This window comes from Leuciscus leuciscus (assembly GCF_965113295.1).
Source record: "Leuciscus leuciscus genome assembly, chromosome: 3".
NCBI lineage: Eukaryota > Metazoa > Chordata > Actinopteri > Cypriniformes > Leuciscidae > Leuciscus > Leuciscus leuciscus.
This window is the reverse complement of record NC_138727.1, coordinates 42950684-42974165: the sequence shown is the minus strand read 5'-3', so window position 1 is coordinate 42974165 and position 23482 is coordinate 42950684. Positions and strand designations below refer to the sequence as shown.

The window sequence follows — 23482 nt, the reverse complement described above, 5'->3', positions numbered from 1 at the left end:
TTTTTCTTTTTTTTTTGCCTTGCAGGGTCCAGCGTTCTTCCTGGAAGATGGCAAATCAGCCATTTCACTAAATGATGCCCTGATGTGGGCGAAAGTGAACCCTTTCTCTCCATTAGGGACGGGTATACGCCTCAACCCCTTCTGAGCACAAATACAACAAATGTGCAGTATTTTGCCTGGTCTGGCTGTGTAATGTCAGCGTGTGGAAAGGGGACGACAATCCTGTTTTTTCTCAGAAAGTATATGTCATAAAACAGCAGAATGTCCAATTGTTCAAATCACTTTTTTTTTTTTTTGAAGTTTTGCCATTCCATGCTGTGCTTATTACATTCAGGATTGCAGTTCATATGCAAAGAATCCCAGCAAAAGTGCTGCTGTAGTGATTATACAGTAGGCTACACAAGGCCACAAGTAAGACCCACAGCACAAATGCAAGTGTGATATTTATACATGTCGACAAGAAATGCACAGACTGATGCACTACTATCATAGGCAAGCAAAGCGAGATGAAAATTAGAGCACCAGAACTACCTGTTAAATCTCTATAAAGGGAGATTTATGCTGGATACAGTAATGAATGTTACATATGAAGCAGGATATTTAATGCCTCTCTTCCTCATCCTAAATCACAAGCGTGGTCAGGTATTCGGGTTTAGGTGTTATGTCCAGGTCTTAGGGTTGTGGCCTACAGCGCAAAGATTGAAATGCTACTTGGTTTAGTTGGCACTGTCAATGGTATTATGGAGTATAAACATTTGCATCAAGCAGTCTGAATGTTTTGTAAATTTTATTTCAAGACTTGAGTACAGGGCATTCATCTGTACAGACTGTACATTTTTGTTTGTTTGCGCATTTGATTTCATGAAAAGAGACGTGTTAGTTTTGCTGCTTTGACACTGAAACTGTTTGTCATGTCTGTTGTCTGTTATATATGGACTGAATATATTTACTGACTACTGAATATACAGTACACCTTATTTTAGTAGAACCAAATAAGAGAATTAAGACCTTACATTGTAACAATACTATTTACTGTAATGTTTCTTCATCTCATTCAGTAACTATTATGAATGGTTTTACAGAGCAGTTCTGGGGCCAGAGGTGTAATATTTATGTTCATAAAGTATGGCAACATTATTTATGAAGCGTTAATAGACATTAAGTCTTGCTGTTACATTCAAAATCTGTTTAGACGAACATAGGCAATAAGTCTGAGAAAGTGCACATATGGAGTGAGGATGTAAGACATTTATGCTGATATACATAGCTATACATTTGGAGTGTATTTCTGAAGTTAGGAAATTAAAGACAAAAGTGTCATTTGTATTGCTAAAATCATCAGTTGCAATGGTTGTCACGTATAGCTGAGTGTATAAAATGGAATTATTTTATGTAAGTTTTATGTTAGAAAAAACAGATAGAGAGACTATTTTCATCAAATGTGAAATGCACTGTGAAATGTATTTATTTGTATATAGTTTTGTTGTAGAATTTACGTCTAAATCCAAGCTCAAATGGGTGTACATAACATATTCATATGATCACTGTTCATACGCAACTGAGGGCAGTTAAACAGTTATATATCGATCCTGGAGTTGAGTCATGCATCTGATTTAGCCAGGACCTTTTCAAATTCTGCATGTTCCAAGTGTCTCATCTATTTATTTAGACTGATGAAATCATAAAAGCGCAAGGTGAGATATATAAGAACAGGCAATTACCTTCTTTTTTGTGACTATGATTTGATAATTGCTATTAAAAAATCAAGTGTACAGGAAATCGTATTATTCTATTTTTGCTTATGGGTATTGCACTACATTGAACATGATTCAAAAACAGTACCAACTGCAATGCAAAGAAAAGGGAGACCAATGACACAAATTTTACATATTTGTCTTTATTTATAAGTTACATATCTTATCATGCTTTGATTTGGCAACAAAATGATTAGCAAAAGTACTGCATTACATTGAATCTTCCCTGTGGTTTTATTTTTTATTTTCTAAACAGTTCATGATGCAGCTTGGGAAGCTGTGAAAATATGGATAGCATCAGATTTTGTGAATTCTGAACAGTTGTCCTCTTCTTTTTTACATTAGTGTGATAAAAAAAAGATTTCACCCTGACGTGATATATTTGTATCATATTAGGCATGCAGCTTATATAGTGCAGGTCACAAATGATACATTTACACTAATGTTGTGATTATATACAAAAATAGAACTGATGTTCATTAGTAGCACAAAAATATAAGTATTTAAAAATAAACATTTGAACTTAAATTAAGTGAAATGAATGGCTATTGTGATAGTGTTTTCTGTGCGTTGGTGGTCACAAACAAAATTTGATGACCTTATTTGTATATTAATGCACTTAATATAAGAAAATAAAAGGGCGAGGGGCTTTGTGGAGTAAGGTTGAGAGTCTATCTGTACTGGAGGAAACTCTTGAGCAGAGTAGGCAGTTTGAGGTGAGGAATCAGGTGCAGTCTGGATCGGCCCATATAGTTTCGGATACTCAGTCTACACAGCTGGCACAGAGACTGTGGCGTGGCTATCCAGGAAAAGACAGGGAAAGTTAGCACAAAAAAAAAGAACGTCTGACAACTTTCATAAGTATTTCATAAAGTATATGGACAGGGTGACCCATATTCAAATCCTAGCCAACTTTAAAAACATATTTTTATTATTGTTTTCACCCATTTAACTCAACTCAATGTTTTCAGTTTTAATTATTTTCATCAGATGTAGTCTTAAATATGCAATGAACATATTACTGCAGAAATGTATTTAATTTTAGTGGGTTAAAACATACAGATGTAATCAAAATTATTCAACCCCCATTGCAAATCAGGTCTTTTGGCAAAATGTACAGACTTTCAGCTGTTTGCAATGAACAAATCAAACAAAAGTAATTGAAATAGCTCAACACAACAAATGTTTCAAGTGGTTTCCCCAAATTTAACTTAAAATGCAACTTTTAATGACTTCTGCAGTCTCAAAATTTTTCAACCCCTTCATGACAAGCATCTTTTGTACTTAGTAGAACACCATTTTGCTGTTATGACCTGCTGCAAACGAGATGTATAACCAGACACCAGCTTCTGGCAGCATTTCTTAGGAATCTTAGCTCATTCCTCATGAGCAATGGCCTCCGGTTCAGTAATATTCTTGGGTTTGTGTGCTGCAACCGTCTTCTTCAAATTCCACCAGAGATGGGGTTCAAGTCAGGTGACTGATGGCCACTGTAGAATCTTCCAGGACTTCTTCTGCAACCAGGCCTTAGTGGAATTTGAGGTATGCCGGGATCATTGTCCTGTTGGAAGGTCTGATGACGCCCAAGCTTCAGCTTCCTCACAGATGGCATGACGTTTTCTCCTAGGATTTCCTTGATACTTCAATAAATCCATCTTGTCTTTCATACGCTGCAGGTCACACGCGGTTTAGTAGGCACCTCACTGTGCAGGCTGAAACCTCAGTGCCTGTTGCCACTAAGTCTTGCTGCAGGTCTTTTGCAGTCACTCAAGGGTTTTTCTAAGAATGCCTTTCTAGAAATCTGGTTGCAGCAGTTGATGGCTTCCTTTTTCTGCCCCATCCAGGTAGTGTAACCACTGTTCCTTTAACTTTGAACTTGCGAACTATGCTTCCAACAGTGTCTCTATGAACATTTAGTGCCTTGGCTATCTTTTTTATCCTGTTCCTTGTTTGTGAAGGACATTATCTTCTCTTAACTTGGACCATTATTTTTTTACTTAGCCATATTTATAACGTGACACTCAACAAACCTTGCCAGTTCAGATATTTCATGTGTTACAGCACAAGCACACCTGCTGCAACTAATGAATCCCTTGATTAGTTGCATTAGGTGTGATTGAGACAACACCTCTTTTGCAGATTTGCGCTGTTGTGAGGGATTCTATTCAGGGGGTTGAATAATTTTGAGACTGCAGAAGTCATTAAAAGTTGCATTTTCAGTTGAATTTGGGGAAACCACTTGAAACATTTGTTGTGTTGACCTATTTCAATTATTTTTGTTTGATTTGTTCATTGCAAACAGCTGAAAGTCTGTACATTTTGCCAATAAACCTGATTTGCAATGGGGGTTAAATAATTTCAATTACAACTGTATAATGTACAAAAGATACAACTTTGGACTAACTAAATTTAGCATGTGAATGGGTTCTGCACCAAACAATATTTTAGACAAACCTAATCATACAACTTCATCAAAGATACAATTTTTTTTAAAGTTGCATTCAAAATTCATAGAGGACCCAGGTTCAAGCGAGACCCATGATCATGTCTTGAACCCATTCCCTATCTCTTTCCTGTTAAATCTCCACTAATAAAGTCAATAAATAAATTGAAAAACCAAAAAATCCATTGAATGGGCTTGATTCTTCTGAACTTCATAACTAGAAAAACCAAAAGGTATCAAAATCAACTGAGCAGCCTTACCTTCATACAAAAGGAGCACAGACTCTGCCGTACTGCTGGGTGGCGCTGTCTCCACCGGCTTTTGCAGCTCCACGTTGCGAGCGTTGATGTTAGCGCCAAACTCTAGTAGCAGTCTGATGATATCTGGACAGTCCTTCTGTGCTGCAGCGTGTAGTGGAGTGTCCAGGAAATGACCCTTCTGCACATTGGCTCCTATGAAAAGCAGATTATTTTGTGATCAAATAAACAAGAACAGAACTAAAGGTAAGAAGACCTGACCTAAGCACGCCAAAATACACCAAACAATTTAAAAAATGTGTCTGGTTTGTATAGTAGCCTGATGAGCTCACCTCCATCCAGAAGTTTCTGTGTACACTGGAGCTGTTGGGAGACACAGGCAATGTAGAGAGGTGTTCCTAGATGGGGGATGTCGTAATCTACATCTGCTCCCCACGAGATGAGAGACTCTATACATGCTGCCCTACCTGAAACAGCAACACATCTATGTTTATATTTTTGTAAAGTCTGCTATGAATGCTATACATTCAAATCAATGGATTTTTATGGTTAGACTAAAGCAAAACTACTCGATTACCTTTGCTAGATGCCTCGTGAATGGGCGAAGGTTGGCACGCTTCTGACTGTGGTTTTGCTCCATGTTCCAAAAGCACCTCTGTACAGGTGAAACTTCCTGTCGAGCAGGCGTTAAACAGCGGGGTCACACCGTCAATGGTCGTGGCTTTTACCTGCCATGCACAAGAACATGGTAACAGCACAATTCGCACAAACTGATCAATCTGAGCAGAGTCTTCTTCTAACCCTTTCATGCATGAATTATGACAACCTTGGTCAGGATTTTTTTTCCTCTGTGTTTTTATTGCTCTTAGGACATGGAAAGCAATATTTGAACTTTTTTTTAATAAACATATTATCCAAAGAAATGTTCAGATGTCCACTTGAGTGGACAGTTTGTGTTTTTGTTTTTAACTGAAGAGATACCGTATTAATCATAATAAAGTAATAACACAGTAATACTGTGTATTTAACGAACCAATTAATAAAATTATATAAAATCATGTGAAAACTATGAAATATATTCAAATATAGTAAAGCTTAAATTTTTGGAAACGCAATTGAGTTTGTTTCACCCCTGGTAAATATGATCAAAGATGGCTGTAAAAAGTAAATCTGCATTGTTTATCCTTTTGATCTTTCAAAAAAAAAAAAAATTGCACAACTCTAACCTTTCATTGAAGTAAAAGAATTGAAAGTGGGGGAAAAATCGCATTATAACATAAAAAGTGTTTCAATTATTTATGAGTAAAATACTGTATATCTGAAGTATCTCTGAAGATTTTTTAGCACACCAGGGGACAAGGAACATGAAATTGTCTAGCTATGACTTCTTGTTTCACAGGAGTATAAATATGAGGAAACACAAATTCCCAAATTCCCATAATCATCCATCACAATGAGTAAAACCAAAGAATATAGTTCTGATGTGCAGCAAAATATTGTTGAGCTTCACACAATAGAAAGTGGTTGTAAGAAATTAGCTAAAGCATTTAAAAAATTGCATTTCCACCATCAGGGCAATAATTAAAAAGTTCCAATCAACTAAAGATGTTACGAATCTGCCAGGAAGAGGACGTGTGTCTATATTGTATTAATGCACAGCGAGGAGGAAAGTTTGAGTGGCCAAAGACTCTCCAATGAACACAGACTGAGAATTGCAGAGATTAGTTGAGTCTTGGGTTCAGAAAGCCTAAAAAAAATATATATATATATATAAAAAAAACAGCACCTACATCCCCACATGGAGTTTGGGAAGGTTTCAAGAAAAATCCTCCTCGCTCATCCAAAAAAAAAAAAAACTCCAGCATATTCAAATGTCAGGCATTACTGGAACTTCAAAAGGGACCTGGTTCTTTGGTCAGACGAAACAAAAACAAAAGAGCTTTTTGGCAGCAAAGTCACCAGATGAGTTTGGTGCAAACAGGGATATAGAGTATCCCATGTCCATGATTAAATACACAGCTGGATTAATGTTGTGGGCCTATTTATTTTTTTATTTTTTTTGCTGGAGATCCTGGACTTCTTGTTCAGATGCATGTTATCATGGATTCTAGCAAATACCAACATATAAAAAATCAAAACCTTCTGCTAGAAATCTTATAATGGGCCGTGTTTGGATCTTCCATCAGGACAACGATCCAAAACAGACATCAAAATCAACATAAAACTGTCACTGAGCATAAAATGAAGCTTCTGCCATGACCATCCCAGTTCCCTGACCTGAACCCTATAGAAAATGAGTGGAGTGAACTGAAGAGAAGAAGCACCAACATGGAGCTGTACAGAGATTCTGTATGAAGGAATGGTCTCTGATCTCTTGTCAGGTGTTCTCCAATCTCATCAGGCATTATAGGAGAAGACTCAGAGCTGTTATCTTGGCAAAAGGAGGTTGCAAAAAGTGAATAAACAGCTTTTGTGAGGAAATAGCTTATCATTTAATGAATCGACAACCTCTTCACTAATCTTCAACATATTTTACACTAAACAATACTTTCGTTGGGAACTATATGTAGATTTTACCTTGAAAAAAACGTTATTTAAAAAAAAAGACTGAGTAGGGAATGTTGCGACAGGTATGTCTAATTTACATTTACCACCATTTTAGTAGTTGTGTAATATTGAGTGATATTGTATATTGCCTAAAGAAAATAAACAATATCAATGTTTTTTTTTTTTTTTTTTTTTTTTTGGCTTTCACGTTTTATCAGAAATAATAAGACTTGATTTTTTTTTTTATTAACAAGACGAATGCGCTCTCATCTCCCAATAATAGAACAATCTATGGTAACACCTTACAACATGTGTTACGTAATTAGATTACTTTTTGATGTAACAAGTAAAGTAACGCATTACAACTACAAGTAATGTGCATTACGTAATCAGATTACTGTTTTGATGTAACGAGTAAGGTAGCGCATTAAAAGTAACGTGCATTACATAATCAGATTACTTTTTTGACGTAACTGCAAATTACATTATAATAACATAAACATTTATTTAAAGCCAAAAAAGTTACTGCAGATGAAGTATTTTCAAGAACAGTCACAGTAATAGTATGAATTGTAGCTGATCTAGTTAGTAATGCATGATGTCCAATTTAGTGGACTGATGATTCATCAGAATTTCCTCCCCATCTAAAATCAGTACTTGGAAAATGAAACAATGATAATGACTCCCTAGATGTTACTTGATGATACAATCTTTATTTTATTTTATTTTTTTACCTGCAAGAGTCTCCTAGGATAGAAGTAATGGATGGATATTCCAGAGCAACTTCCAGAGAATTTCTGACTGGCTGTCGGCCATCTTGGTTTGGAGAAAAAAATTCCACATACAATGGCTTGCCACAGGGTGGCAGGTATAGGATGATGCACTAGTGTTCACTCTAGTGGTTGATGTGCAACTATGCCGTCAAAACCCTTTATACGCAAGGAAGGGCTTTTTGAATAGCTGTCCACTGTAGTTAGTGACCATGCATGAAAGGGCTAAACATATAATAAACAAAAAGCAGGAAAACATTTTTTTTTAAACAATTAGGGGCGACTGGGGTTAGTTGTCACACAGGAAGTTATCACAGGGACTGTATCTCAGTAACTATAGCCTATGGTTAGGGGATAAAATATTAATTCCATACTTTTTTTTAATAAGTGGTTCAATTGGTTCCAGATTTCTGGTTTAAAGTTTGTGTTTAAAGATTATCTTTCAAATAAATTCTATTTTCATCATACTTTTGCTATAGCTGTTGGGTAAACAAGCAAACACAATAAAATCACATTGGCAGACATTCAAGCAAGGATCAATTATATAATGAAGATACGATTGAGAGAAAGATTGAACTGTGTACTCAGGACAAGTGTATATTTCATAAATGTATTATCAGGGCAGCTGTGATTTTTACTGGGGCAAGTTGTCGTGTTTTTTAAATGTTATACTTTCAGTGTTTTGCTGTTTCAATAATTACTTTGTTTCATAATTGTTGTACGGTTGCTGAAAAGTCTTTAATATGCTGTTTAATAACTGTAACTCACATTGGCACCGGCCTCTATGAGAGCCCTGGCACATGCTACATGATCTCCCAGACAAGCTTCATGTAGTGGAGTCACGTGATCAATGGTGATGATATTTGGATTGTGACCCTGGTAATATGGAGAAGAAAAACAGCAATATATAAAAATTTTTTCTTTAAAAAGTTACTAAATAAAAATAAAAATAAAATAAAAAGTTAAAGAGATACTCCATTTTTTGGGGGGGAAATAGGCTCATTTTACAACTCCCCCAGAGTTAAACAGTTGAGTCTTACCGTTTTCGAATCCATTCAGCCGAACTCCGGGTCTGGCGGTACCACTTTTAGCATAGCTTAGCATAGATCATTGAATCGGACAGGACCATTAGCATCTCTCTCAAAAAAAATGACCAAAGAGTTTAGATATTTTTCCTATTTAAAACTTGACTCTTCTGTAGTTACATCGTGTACTAAGACCGACGGAAAATGAAAAGTTGCAATTTTCTAGGAATTTTCCAGGATATGGCTAGGAACTATACTCTCATTCCTGCGTAATAATCAAGAAACTTTGCTGCCGTACCATGAGTCCAGCAGGCGTAATGATATAAGAGTCAAGTTTTAACACTAGAACTCCCAAGGCGGTCATTTTGACCGTTTTTAAATTTTACAATGTAATAACTTTGTTCAAATAAAATAAATGTGGCTGTAGGACTCTGACTTTTCCTAAATATGTGTATATTTTATTCTGACACTGTTATTTTATTAAAATCACAAAACACACAACAGTTCTGACTATTTCTACCTAGAATGACCATAACGGTCATTTTGACGGCACGCGTTATAGATATCATAAGTCCACTACATTGCAAGTTTCGCAGAGGGACTTCATCACTCGACTGGCGAGCGAACTTCACTCCGACCACATGGAATCAAAAGCCATACAACTGGAGGAACTGCAAACAAAATAAAACCAAGGAGACATGTGCAAATGTCACAAAGTGTGTGGGAGCTGCACGCGAAAGGCGGTGTTTACCTGTGTGGAATGTGCGTAAGCGTCAATGATGCGGGGTGTTTGCACCGTTCAAATGGGCAGTTAACCTGATATTGTTCGTTAATATTTTTTGTTCACTGAAACTAATCGTTCTAAAGCAGTTTGTTTTCTTGTTTAGCTAATGTTCATGTTTTTTCTTAGCCTGTTTGTGTGTGTACATTTTCACATTCATTTGAATTAGAATGTTGTGTCCTGTTTATCATTAGGCCTAGGCTACTATCATTGTAGATCCATTTATTTTTAGATTTTGTTGATTATTGAACTTATTTACAAACAGGGCTGTACTAAACGGTATGAAGCTTTGACGTTTCCTAACTTTTGTGCATGTCTATTCACGTGGTGAGTGCGGTGAAAAAAAATATTATTTTGACGCAAAACGTTCCTCAAATAGAGGCAGCACCTGTCGGGGCAATCTTTCTTTTGTGCTTGTTTTAAGGGCTATGACGACAGGAATTAAACGCTTCATTGGAAAAGAGAAGGTTAACATGTACAATAGATATGACATGACGAAAATGACGTTCAGTACGGCCATATGAACGTCAAAGTATGAACGGTGAGAATGACCGCTATGGTCGTTCTAGTAGTTATGGAATTCCGGTAGTTCTAGTGTTAAATAGGAAAAATATCGAAACTCTTTGGTCCTGTCCGATTCAATGATCTATGCTAAGCTATGCTAAAAGTGGTACCGCCAGACCCGGAGATCGGCTGAATGGATTCGAAAACGGTAAGACTCAACTGTTTAACTCTGGGGGAGTTGTAAAATGAGCCTATTTCCCAAAAAAGTGGAGTATCCCTTTAATATATATTTTTTTTTTTACAATTTCTGTTCCATTATTGTATGTGTATATGTTTGTAAACCTGTGAGAGAAGAGTCTTAAGAGCCAGAAGTCGACCCTGACATGCAGCTTCATGGAGTGGAGAACGATCCGCCCATGAACCTGAGAAGGGAATGAACATACGTCAAATTATTCTTATTAATAAGCCAATGAACTGACACCCAATTATTTCCCATGACTGATAAATGCCTTTTCTTCTCAGAAAAACAAATCACAAAACAAGCCCAAAAAATTAGGAATTAACAATTATCCAATGTGGAATTAACATAATTTACACCAAATTATAATTTGCTGTAGTTAAAAGCTAACCAACAGTTACAAAAGCACTACCATGAAATTCAAGAGCTTTAAATACACCCACTCAGCCACAGTTGGACTTGATATAATTTCCAGTACATTCTAAAGTGAGAGTGGTGTGATTTTGACACTGCCCATTGACAGCTGTTGAGAAGAGCCTGTGAGTGGAATCGCAGCATTATCAGCTCTCTATATACAATACAGGTGATTCATTTCAACTGTTGAGACATTTGAACGTGTTGCTGTAATACAAAATGAAAATAAAAGAATTTTACCTCATAAAATGCAAATTTGGATTTTGGACTTACTTTATCCGTATTCAGGAATAAAAGCAATAAAGGCAATAAAGCAATAAGATGCATTTATTTTTAAACAACTTGAGATAACTTTATCTCTCAAATGGAACTACAAGGCAAAAGCCCATTTACAAAAACCCATTGGATGTGGAGGCCTCTGACTCCCAATCATTAGACATTGCAGGGCAGTAAATGCCAGGGCTTTTGGATGGCATGTCTTTTCCATTACGTGTTCAAGCGGAAGAACTGTCAGTGTCAAAGACCTCTCTGTCAGCATTACTCTTCAAAAAAAGCAAAAAATATATATAAATTGGGGAGCAGTCATTTTGTGCTAAATTATTTTTCTTTTTCAGTATGGATTGGATTACTTATGTATGGATTGGGAAATGGATTACTTACTTTGTATATGATATCTTTATACGGAGGATCAGTTTGCATCCTATTTGCAACTTAAAAATAAGTTTAAATTTCCTCAGTCCAATTTTTTTTCCAAGTTAGAAATTATGTAAAATAAACCCTTTTTTTCATATAGTGGATTTCCAATTCAGATTTATTTGAAGCACTTTTCAAAGCAATGTTTAAAAGGTTTGTTTACCAAAGTTTACCCAATTTAATTTGATAAATATTGTATTTAAATGTTAAAATATTAAATGTTATTTTAATAAATGTTTACAAATTGTTAAATATATATATGTTATATATATATAAGATTTTATTTTATTTTAATTTTTTTCTCAAATTTTCTCTCAAATTTTCCACAGGCCCCCTAACACATCCATGCAAAGTTGCATCAACGTACTGACCACAGTAGCAACAACACAACTACAGTTACAACATGGCCTTTTCTATTTAGTCAGAACAATAATCGTATGTATAGCACAGAACAATTTATTAATACCATAATACACACAGTGCTAGCAGCTCCAATCAGAGATATATCTACTCAGAGATCTATATTTAGCATAAGCTCAATCTAGCCACAACAGCACACGAAAGCTGCCCTCTGCAACTGTCATTCCTGGCACAGAACACGACCTAAGAGCAAGAACGGAACAAGAGCTTCCGTTACGTACCCATGTCTCCATCGCCCCATGGCACATCTAGCCATTGATACGTATACGCCATAGCCTGTAAATGAAAGGTCGGCTATCATCTCGGGGAGCAAAAAGCAGCCGTCTTCTCTTGTTTAGCTTAGCTGAGCGAAGGCGATGGGTTCCTGCCACTGAGATTCCAGAGTGACATGTGGAGCTTTAGGTCACAGCTGTGCTTTAGTCAGTTACAATGGTACTAGACTACTATGCTGCTTTTTAATATGCAATTTTGTGTTTTCTTGTGCGCTTAAAGAATTCATGTCATTTTAAAACTACTTCATTAGTGACATAGCCCTGTTTTTTTCTGATCAAGAAACATAGGTTGTTGCCTGATGGGCACTTCTCAGTATGAACGCTGGTTGCAAGCAGTCTTTTATTGTGAATTCTCTGAGAGCTTTCATGAATATTTCAGATCCTGTTCTGTTCATGTGACTACAGCTGAGCTCCACGGAGACTAGGACTACTTGTAACTTCCCTGTTTATAGACTCCCTAGTCAGGGAGACAGTCCTATTCAATTATATGGTGTATTGTAATAATATAAAGCAATCCATCCCTTAATAAACAGCTACACATTAGGGTAAAAGCCTATGTTTAATGCATGATGCAGGAGTCTGCTAAAAGTGTGCTGTGTTTACTTGAACTATAATGCCCTTGTAAAGAGGCTTTAAATATCACCAACTCCAACTAGGAATGACTAAACGTAGCTGTGTGCAGCAATAAAAACAGAGTTTTACCTTTAACTAACAACTAGGCCAAGTACACAATTTGAGACTATTTGTACGTTCCTATTCTTAGGCTATACTGTTGCATGGTCTGCAAATAGTCAGCTTTGTATTTTGGGTTGCGGGAAATATGAGAAAGAATAATCAAGCTTGGGAATATTTTATTTTTATTTATTTTTTTATCCAACACTGGAAATAATAAATTACCAATAATACTGATGTTTCATATTCACTTCATTCTGCTCCAATGGTGTTGGCATGTGTGCGTGCATGCGTCTGAATGACACTTCTTGGCAATTATGCACTTGATATCTGTCCTTAGTCTTATTTTGTTTGTTTAATAAAGGTTAGGCTAATATATAATTAATGTATAAACTATACACAGGCTACATATAAAACAATATTCATGATGATTTGATATTAACATTATTAGAATTACATAATGTTAACAAGAATGAATATAAAAAAAATATGTCATAATAATTCTTATATTACATTATCTAATATTCAATATCTTCAATATGATTTGCCATTTTATAGGTAGCCTATAGAAGGCGCGCCCCTATACAAATGCATTACTGCAATGTGATAGCAGGGCGCAACTATAAAGGCACATTTATTTACACGTGTCTATAACTCACCTTGACTAATCAAAATACCCCAGCGCACTTTCTTTTTCGCAGAAAAACCCTCGACGTCCTCTCGCTTTCTTTTCTTGGGAGTATTATCTGAGTTCTCGGAATCTCCGCAGGGAACTTCTGTCATGTTTGCATCAGGTCAGTGTCTTTCTTTTTACACAGCGAGTGTGACCATAGCGCTTCTCTCTGATTGGCTGCTCGGCTTGTTGTTGTTTCAGACCTCAGCAGAGTCGTGTTGGCTACTGCAAAGATTTAGCATATGAATATTAATAAGTTCACCCTGATCTTTCTGGAGCATCCAGTCACGTAACGTAATTAATATTCATAAGCCAAGCCTTTGCCATAGTAGACTGTTACGTCAATTACGCCTACTGGACGCACGTCACGGAACTAAATTAATATTCATGAGGTAAATCTTTACCATAGTAGCCTACTGTAGGCTACCATGTCCGTGCCCGTTTATCTATTTATATCGCAAGTTAAGATTAGAACAGTGCCACTGTTATTCCGACACAAATAGCTAGATATAGAGTCAGGACTTTTAAAGGATTTTTCCCTTGTACATCCTTAACATTTATCAAAAATATTGTAAAATGTTTGACTTTCAACTCATTTAGTTTGTATAGCATTTGAAGTCAGGTCATTTGCATGTTATTAAGATCATGATAAACAGGGCAGCAAAGTAGTCTGATAAAAAGGGACGAAAAGACAAAAAATTAGTTAAGAACAGCTTTTCCAGACAAAATCACAACATTTTAACTGAATTTAAAATTAAACTTTATTTTAAAGTGACATAGTTACATTGTACTCACTCACGTGTACAGAGTAATAATTAACTTGCTACATGTGCTTATAGAGTTTCAGTTAGGGTTTGGTTTAGGGTTAGTTACTTGTAATTATGCATAATTTACTGTTATTACTACAGTAGCAACATGTAATGTGTAATTATGTCACCTTAAAATAAGGTTACCTTCTGAGATATAGGGATGGATTACTATTACTGTAGTGAATTGCACCAAACATTTTCATGTAAAATATGCCTATGCCTATGCTAATTCCTATGCAACTTAAATGTATAATTAAATTGTATACATTTACAAGGATACTTTAAAATGTATAATGTATAATTTATAATTCAAATTTATAATTACAAGGACACTTTATAATAAAGTGTTACTAAAATGAAAAAAAAAATGAAAAAATTAAAGTGTTATTGCTACATAATATATGTATCGTAACTGTCCATGTATGCCAAAATACTAAGAGAAAGCGATTTTCATAACTCAGTATTAGATGAACACTGACCTAATTTTCTTAGTGTTACAAACTGGTGCCATGCACCAGAAGCTTTCTCTTTACACAACAAGTTAACTTTTTTTCAGTGTTTACAATGAGATATAAAGAGTGATAAACCCAATCTCACCCTATAGTGACTCCAAAATATAAACTATATCCCCAATATATCCCAATCTTGCTTACTTACTGTGCCCTTGGCCAAAATCATAGAACTCAGCTGCGATACGGGCCGCCTCCTTACGGTTTCCTTTAACCGCATAGAAGTGGGTCAGTATGTTTAAGCTGATCTTGACAAAAAGTTTGAAGCAAAAAAGGACAAAAATCGAGAAATAGACTTTGCTATACTGCGAGCCAAATGGCCGCTCCTCCAAAATCTCAGTCATTGCTGCTGCTCAGTGACTGTGAATGTTTTGGAATAGGATCCAGAGATGTGTCGATGGGGATCATATGCCAGACTGGCCCAGTTATTCCCCAAGACAGCTGGGCTCAGAGTAGGAATGAGATAAGGCAGCTGGACTTTTAGCTAGTGGAAAATGGGCCACTTGACTGACATAACAATAGGTGTTGTCATTTGTTAGGATGTTTGTCTCATGATACATTGTGACAGTTTTGTTTTCATTACACTTTTATTTTAACTTATTGTTGCTAATACAACAGTGTCAGATGATTTAAAGTATTTTTGTTTATTTATCATAGCCATTTTAGAAATACCCTGTTCACAATCGGCCATGATTAATCCTGAGTTACCAGGATAAAGCCAGTAGTATTTGATTGATCATGTGATCCATGGGAGCTATATCATATTTTAGTGGTAGATACAAGTATTAATAAAGATTGCATGTGATTTTTCTCCCAAAAAAACACTTTTAAAGATTTAATGTTGCTTGTATGTTTTGTTGGAGCTTGTGTAAGAGATGCTTCTGAGAAAATATGTTAAATGCAGCAGTTAAATGCTGGGGTTTTTTTTTTTTTTTTTTTGGTATAGGTCTACTTGTTTTCCTTCTAATACAATTTTACAAAAATAATAATTGTATTACACAAGAAGAAATGATTCAAGGTCTAAGTCAAATTTCATTCATTTCCTTTAGTAGACCAAGGACTACAGCACCTGTTTGAAGAACATTGTCAATAAAAAAAAAGCGAAGAAGAATTGTAATATTTTTAATAAAATGCAGTTTTATATAGTTGGCCTATTTAATGTATGAATTGTTGCTGGCATTTTGTGTATATGTATGTGTTTACTGTTGCATATATGTGCTAAAATAAAAAATGATAGACCTTATTCAGAGCAGCGCCATGACAGGTATGAAAGTGAGGCTGTGAGGGATAGTCTTGCCTTGTTTCCAATGGCATCCGCTGTAAAAATCTGTATAAAGCTCCTAGATTACTTATAATTTTCCACAGCTTATATTGTTGGGAGTTTTTTGTCAACTGAAATTTCTTGGAAAGATATTTTCCCAGTGTTTCATGAGCAGAACAATCCAAAAACAGTACAGCCCATTGAAGAGATGCATGTCTGTCCCTCACAGCCTCGCTTTCATTCCCATTCAAAATCAAAGATGGCGCTGCTGTGAATAAGGTCTATTGTTTGTGCCTTTATTTTACTGTCTATGGTTTGTGCCCGTTGCTATTTGACTATTCATGCAATGTCACTTCCTGACCACTGGGTGGCAATGTGTACTTTCTAAAATGAAACAGGAAGTAGGTCTTGCTTCCGAATCATATTTGAACTGCCTAACTTCCTGCTTTGAACCTCCGCTCGGAGCTTTATATCTTTGTTTTTGCAGTGCATTGTTAGTTGTTAACTAGACTGAATCATGAATACGGTATTGTCGAGGGCAAACTCGCTCTTTGCATTCTCTCTCAGTGTGATGGCAGCGCTCACATTCGGGTGCTTCATTACCACAGCTTTCAAAGACAGAAGCGTACCGGTGGATATACACGTATCCAAAGTCATGATGTAAGTTCACTGCACTGTTTCTGAGCCTGCGAGCAGAGATTCAATACAAAATCAATGTTAAGATCATTAAAAAATATATTTGATATACGTTAGGCATCACCGACCATTTAGAATCATATTTTTGCAGCATATGGGACTTGCAGATGTTGAGCTGGTGGCCAATAGCAGTGGCGCACGTCAGCTGTGCAAATTAATGAAATAGAAAGATCTTGTTTTTGTGCTTTTGTTCAACAGTATTTTGAAACGCTTAATAGACCAAAAATATGGGTTTGTGGGCAATGTACATTTTAAATGTGTGGGTACTGTCAGTTTGCAGGATTGAATGTAGTTTCGTCTTTTACATCTGTGTTTCACACATATCTAAGCTGATATCTTTTGTCTCATTCTTTCTCCAGTAAAAATGTAGACGACTTCACAGGACCACGAGAGAGGAGTGACTTGGGCTTTGTGACATTTGACCTTTCTGCTAATATCCTTTTGACAGAACAGAGCACTGCTGTGCTACACGGTTACCTCCATGTTGATGAAAAAAGTCACCATAGTTGTTCAGGTTTTTCTGTCACGTTTCTGTATTAATTACATGTTTAGCATTATTTCTATAAAAGTATTTCCTGTGTAAATGCATTTATGCCACCTCGGTTCACCATTCTGCAGTCTTTGTAAATGCATTTTTTGTTTAATATGAGCCACTTTGAGATGCAGCTTCTATATCAGCTTTGCGGTGCGGTTTACACCTAGAACTAGATTTGCATTATTTGCTTTAACCACTTTATTACATCTCCGGCCAATATTTGACTGGAATGTGAAGGAGCTCTTTCTTTACCTGACTGCTGAATATTCAACCAGAAGCAATGTAAGTCTTTACCACTTCAGTATATCCAGAGAGTCAGTAGGCTTTACAAATCTATGTGAATGAGAGCTGGGTATTTGTTGTGTTGTATGTACTAGAACTGTTTGTGTTTTTCACATCAATAAAGAGTACTGTGTTATCCCATGTTAGGCACTGAACCAGGTGGTTCTGTGGGACAAGATTGTCTTGAGAGGTGACAACACCAAACTAAACCTGAAGGAAGTTAAATCCAAGTATTTCTTCTTTGATGATGGGAATGGTTTAAGGTTAGTTGCTTTATTCAGAGTATTTCATCTGTGCCGTTTATATACACACACATTTACACACACACACACACACACACTCGTTCAAAAGTTTTAGATTGGTAAGATTTTTAATGTTTAAAAAAAGTCTCTTCTGCTCACCAATTCTGCATTTATTTTATATAATGGTTTTCTATTTAAATATATAGTAAAATCTAATTTATTTCTGTGATGCAAAGCATTCTAATATGTTGATTTGGTGCTCAAGAAACATTTATTATTATCATCAGTGTTGAAAACAGTTGTGTACTTTTTTTATTTATTTTTTTTATTCTTTGATGAATAGAAAGTTCAAAAGAATAGAATCTGAAGTAAAAATATTTTGTAACATTACAAGTCTTTACGGTCACTTTTGATCAATTTAATGCATCCTTCCTGAATAAAACTTTTCTTAAAAAAAAAAAAAAAAAGAATTCTACAGACCCCAAACTTTCTATTATAATTTGTATGTATAATTTTCACATCATTTTTTACAAATAAAATTATTCAATTTAATTTCAATTTCATTATTTCTAAATATCAGATCTTAAGTGTATTATGACTGAAATATGAGTCATGCATATTTCAGTCATAACACACTTCAGATCTAGCCTGGAAATCCAGACCTAAATCTAAAAGATTAATGGTCTGGCATCGACTAATGAAAATCGCCCAGCTCGAGGTGCGGCACCAAGCATGCATTTGAAAATCTCACTGCATGCAATTGGATAACACTATGACCAATCACAACAATAAACCCCATACGCTTAGCTACCTGCGGAGCTAACTGGTAGATTATACTCTTACCGTATCCGGTCGGCAAAACAGCAAAAACGTCCTTCTTGCAAAGGAACGATTCGAGCGGCGTCTTCTGTTCCTGTTTTAGATAAAAGGCAAGTCTAACTCGTTCATTGTAGTGGCCAAAGCCATTTCAAACAACTGGTGTTCATCCATAACCATCTTGCAATGTTTACTAATGACTTCGACGTCACAGTGCTGTCCTCATCTGTTTAGCTCACCTCTGGCCCACCTATATCAGATAACCCGATGTGATTGGTGCAGCTCAGATCGAGGGGCAAATTGAATGAGCATCATTATTCGACACCAGAGTAAACTCGCTGAGCAAATTCAACTTGTGTTCTCTCGCGAGAACTCTGGATTACCAGGGTACTTCAGATCTGGTATTTGGAATGAATTTCAAATGACAATTTGATTTGAAAAATCAATCAGATTTCTCATAAGTAAAACAATAAGAGAAACATCATAATACACACATCTACTAAGTTGAACTAAAATCAAATGAATATTGACAATGTGTAAACCTCATTTGGAATAGATATTTGGGTAACACTTTACAATAAGGTATCATTTGTTAACGTTAGTTTATTTTAGCTAATGCATTATCAATTAGCAATATATTTTCCGACATAATTGTTTAATGATTGTTAATGCTAGTTAATAAAAATACAATTCTTTATTCTTTGTTCATGTTTTTTCACAGTGCATTCTCTAACGATACATTTGAGTTTAAAGATGTGATGGTAAATGCTGAAATGAACACAACAATTAATAAATGCAGTAGAAGTATTGTTCATTGCTGGTTCATGTTAACTAATGTTGTTAACTAAACTAATGTTACAAATGAATAGGCTTGGGTATCGAGTATCGACTGGAACCGGGACTAGCTTTGCGATTTTCCCGGAATCGTTCAAAAGTTTAAATTTCGATTCCTAGTTTCGATTCACAGTCCGCCGACCGGAAGAAGAAACCGCTGTCTAAGTCATTTCTAGCCCTATTCTGAACTGAAGTAACTACATAATCGATTTCAAACTGCCAAATGTTAACTCGCTGACACTTTAGTTAAACATTTGTAACGTACACACGGCATGGTAAATGCGTGTACTAGCACAGGTGTAAGCGTATATTTATGCTAAACTGCGAACCAATACATTTTATGAGACGCTGTGTGAGTTGCCTTATTAACTCACACAGCATCTCATACAATTTATTCAGAGCAAACAACCCTGACGTTAAACCTTAAAAACGTACATATGTTTTCTTATTCTTCGGTATCTTGCAAGTTGCAACCCTATTCTCTCGTCCTCTGCTCGTCCGTTTGAAAACTGCGCGCGATGCCGGCGAACGTAAAAAAAAAATATATATTCATGAAAACACATTTACACATGCAGAGCTGCCAACTCTCACGTATTTACCGTGAGACACACGCAATTGAGACTTTTCTCACGCCACACATCCATTTTCTCACGCACAATAAAATCGCGAAGCAAAGAGGACACGGAGACCGACAGACTAGACAGAGCAGTTACTTTATGATATAGGCTACAAAAAAATCTCAGCTCTCAGATTCTGTCAATTTTATTACGAAATTCAAACAATAAATAGCGTTTTGGCGCTTGTAAATGTGACGTGACAGATCCCTACTAGCAGCTAATAGTAAAAAAACACGAACACTGTTGAAATATACAGTAGGCTACAACTTACCTAAATGTATATTCCTCATACATAATATCGATCAATCAGTGTTTTTTTTATCAGCGTGAAGAGGTCAATAACATAGCTGGAGAACAATTATGTCATATTTACCTCAGGAAAGCCATTTAATGAACATATAGGCTAAAGCACATAGTTGGCAAGAAAAAAAGAGCTATAGAGAGTATTTTGCTAAATATGTGTACTATATTACATATTTATTATATTTGTACTTATATCATTAAATAAAGTTGTTATTATAATTTAAAAAACGCATTATATTTAATTTAAAACCTTAAATAATACTGCCAGCTGACAGGGCTCTCTGTATGTTTACAGCATTAGGTGAGTTGTTTTTTTCTTGAGAAAAATTAACACCTATCTTGAGTACCTAATATTTATCCAAATGAGTCAATATTAAATCAAATCACAATAACTGAATTGAAATGAAATAATAAAAAAAGCGTAGCTTACCAGAAATTGTACCATGTAAACATTGTAACATGTTGTCACTAAACCTAATAAAATTCAGTTTAGTTACTAAAATGCTAGTGACAATCACAATACAATACACTTATTGTGATGCAAATTTTTTTATATTTCAATTGATGGAGAAGGTCAGACTATTTCCTTCAGAAAGACCGTTGGTTAGCTAGCTCATTTAAAATGTCCTAAAAAAGTTGTTTAAAATAGATTTGATATTTATATTGTAGTTGAAAACAGCCCTGTGAGAAATTCATAGTAAATTTCATAAAAAGTAAAAAGTTCATAGAATTAAAATTGATCTAAACTTTTTTGACCCTGCCTCTTAAAAGAATCGGAATCGAGAATCGTTAGGAACCGGAATCGAAACAAGGAATCGGAATCGGAATCGTTCAAATTCAAACGATACCCAACCCTACAAATGAAAACTTATTGTAAAGTGTTACAAGTAGGGATGGGGCCGATCCGATCCAGTATCGGTATCGGGACCGATACCAGCGTAATTCACGTATCGGATTTTCCCGATCCAACCTGCGGAGATATCCGATATCCTTGAGTCATGTCTGCGCTTTAACGTTGTCTGCTGAAATGACTCCAAAAGTGATTCCCGCCGGCTAGTCTGCTAGCTGGCTGCAAACTGCGGAATGGATTTCCTGAACGGAGGCGCGGCTCAATGAGACACAGAGTTATGAGACACGCCACCGCTCAGGAAATCCATTCCGCAGTTTGCGGCCGCTGTGTGGAAATTCTTCACACTGGAAACACCGCAGAGCAAGACAGCAAAATGCAATGTTTGCAAAGCCGTAATTCAGAGCTCGTTGAAGCTCCCACGCGTCGTACAACACAACGAATGCAATCAAACATTTAAAAAAGCACCACGTTACTGTGCGTTCACACCAAACGCGAATAGCGCGTCAAATTCGCGTCTGCCGCGTCTAGTTGGACGCTTGAATATTTTGAATCCATTCGCGCGCCCAGAGCGAAATTGACGCTCGTAAAAAGCAAAAGTTTGAAGCGAAATTGACGCGCGTCTGAGGCGAAATCCGCTTGTCTGTTTGCACATGGCTGATGTTGATCGAGCATTCATCGAGAGAGTTACAGCATCGGAGCGAAGATCACCCTTTAGATAGTGTGTGTGTGTGTAAGATGTTTACACTTGCACTTTTCTTATATTTCAAGACTCAAGTATTTGAAATTTTGGGAATGTAATAAATATTGACATGACCTACAGTTGCATATTTGTTTTCAGAATGGGATTTTCCCTGTTAACAGGATTTACTGTTTTTCTGACTTCCTTTTCTGACCTTATACTTACCATACATGCATAAATATGTAGGCCTACATATCATACTTGCCTGTTGAGAGGAGTTTATTTCAGCATCATATAAAATAAACAATAATGATAATAATAATATTAAAGCAAACACAGCTCTGGTATCGGAATAGTATCGGTATCGGCCGATATCCAAATTCAGGTATCGGGATCGGATCGGAAGTGAAAAAATGTGGATCGGTGCATCCCTAGTTACAAGTATTTGACATATATAACTGAAAAGTACAGAAATGGACATCTCTTTGATATCTCTCTGTTTTTCCCAAACACAGGGCAAATAAGAACATCACTCTCACTCTCTCATGGAATGTGGTGCCAAATGCTGGAATCCTGCCATTGGTCATGGGATCTGGACACAAGAGTCTCGCCTTCCCTGAATCATATGAAATGGCAAAGAGCTACTGAACTGTTCCAGTCCATCCCAAACCATATTTGTAAATGTTGTGCTCTGTACGGGTTTTAATAAAAATGGACACATTGTTTTAAGGAGTGACTGTTGTTTATGTGGGTTAAGAAATTGTTTGGAACATAGTAATATTTCAAGAGATTGATAGTCATATTCAGGACTGTGGCCATTACAGTTCTAGTTCCAAAAAAAGGATCCTGATAAATGTTTTCATCTGGAAAATAATTATCTGGTGTCTCACAATTGTCTTGTGTGGATAAGAATATTTTTTGTTAATAATCTGGTTTGGTCCTTAGTACTAAAATGTCAGTTTTTCATTATTATAACTAAAGAGCTCACAAAGCAAGAGAAAAAGTACATGTAACCAATTAAAGGAAGCACAATCATTCACTTAAAAAAATTAATAAAATAAATGTTCAGTGGGGTTCAACACTCCTATTCAAGTTAAAACTGCTTGACTCAGTTTTTAAGGATGCCTTTCAGCTAAACAAAAAAACAAATATGTGACCCTGGACCACAAAACCAGTCACATGGGTCAATTTTTCGAAATTGAGATTTATATCTGAAAGCTGAATAAATAAGTTACGATAGGACAATATATATGGCCGAGATGCAACGATTTGAAAATCTGGAATCTGAAGGTGCAAAAAAAATCGAAACACTGAGAAAATCGCCTTTAAAGTTGTCAATTTATGTTCGCGATTGTGCTGCATTCATTCACAAAAATAAATGTTTTATATATTTACGGTAGTAAATTTACAAAATATCTTCATGAAACATGATCTTTACTTAAAGCTGCTGTACTTGGCGCTCTAGCGGTTAATAAACAGAACTGCATGCGTCTCGCGGAAGAACATTGTAAACGGAGCTACTTCTCTCTGTTTATGGCTATGACGAGTCACGCAGGTACTACTCCGCAGCAGTACGACCCGAACCA

The 23482-nt window shown here is 36.0% G+C and overlaps 3 protein-coding genes across 7 annotated transcripts in view; 2 read left to right on the top strand and 1 right to left on the bottom strand.

Annotated features, from left to right (window-relative positions):
- The window catches only part of wdr17 (WD repeat domain 17), a 41815-nt gene extending 40071 nt beyond the window's left edge, over window positions 1–1744 (top strand). For all 3 annotated transcript variants that reach the window (XM_082163215.1, XM_082163214.1, XM_082163213.1), the window contains one exon: window positions 26–1744. In XM_082163215.1, coding sequence (XP_082019341.1) covers window positions 26–145 — 120 coding nt within the window. In that variant the 3' untranslated portion in view covers window positions 146–1744. The remainder of the gene's footprint in view (window positions 1–25) is intronic.
- A 134-nt stretch (window positions 1745–1878) lies between these two features.
- On the bottom strand, window positions 1879–15217 carry asb5b (ankyrin repeat and SOCS box containing 5b). Of its 3 annotated transcripts, XM_082163268.1 has the most exons (8): window positions 14930–15059; window positions 13450–13688; window positions 10424–10503; window positions 8540–8647; window positions 5032–5182; window positions 4787–4921; window positions 4458–4649; window positions 1879–2553 (listed from the first exon to the last, which is right to left on the bottom strand). In XM_082163268.1, exons 2-8 carry the CDS (start codon window positions 13571–13573, stop codon window positions 2426–2428), a joined length of 918 nt encoding a protein of 305 aa, XP_082019394.1. In that variant the 5' UTR covers window positions 13574–13688; window positions 14930–15059; the 3' UTR covers window positions 1879–2425. The 3 variants fall into 3 exon arrangements, with proteins under 3 accessions (XP_082019394.1, XP_082019393.1, XP_082019395.1); XM_082163267.1 differs by lacking the exon at window positions 13450–13688 and having other exon boundaries at window positions 14930–15217; XM_082163269.1 differs by lacking the exons at window positions 13450–13688; window positions 14930–15059 and adding an exon at window positions 12068–13267.
- A 1228-nt stretch (window positions 15218–16445) lies between these two features.
- spcs3 (signal peptidase complex subunit 3) lies at window positions 16446–22625 on the top strand. The gene is made up of 5 exons (XM_082163281.1): window positions 16446–16702; window positions 17098–17154; window positions 17447–17555; window positions 17703–17818; window positions 22412–22625. Exons 1-5 carry the CDS (start codon window positions 16560–16562, stop codon window positions 22542–22544), a joined length of 558 nt encoding a protein of 185 aa, XP_082019407.1. The 5' UTR covers window positions 16446–16559; the 3' UTR covers window positions 22545–22625.
- The last annotated feature ends 857 nt before the right edge of the window (window positions 22626–23482 follow it).

What these genes read in the sequence shown, in the direction of transcription:
- asb5b (XM_082163267.1), bottom strand. Translation starts at nt 15,125, where the DNA reads ATGACTGAGATTTTGGAGGAGCGGCCATTTGGCTCGCAGTATAGCAAA. An exon ending in TGATTTTGGCCAAGGGCACA is followed by an intron (nt 10,504 to 14,929) that starts GTAAGTAAGCAA and finishes TTCCCTTCTCAG; the next exon opens with GTTCATGGGCGGATCGTTCT. An exon ending in TCACGAGGCATCTAGCAAAG is followed by an intron (nt 4,922 to 5,031) that starts GTAATCGAGTAG and finishes TTGCTGTTTCAG; the next exon opens with GTAGGGCAGCATGTATAGAG.
- spcs3 (XM_082163281.1), top strand. Translation starts at nt 16,560, where the DNA reads ATGAATACGGTATTGTCGAGGGCAAACTCGCTCTTTGCATTCTCTCTC. An exon ending in AATATTCAACCAGAAGCAAT is followed by an intron (nt 17,556 to 17,702) that starts GTAAGTCTTTAC and finishes ATCCCATGTTAG; the next exon opens with GCACTGAACCAGGTGGTTCT. An exon ending in GATGATGGGAATGGTTTAAG is followed by an intron (nt 17,819 to 22,411) that starts GTTAGTTGCTTT and finishes TCCCAAACACAG; the next exon opens with GGCAAATAAGAACATCACTC.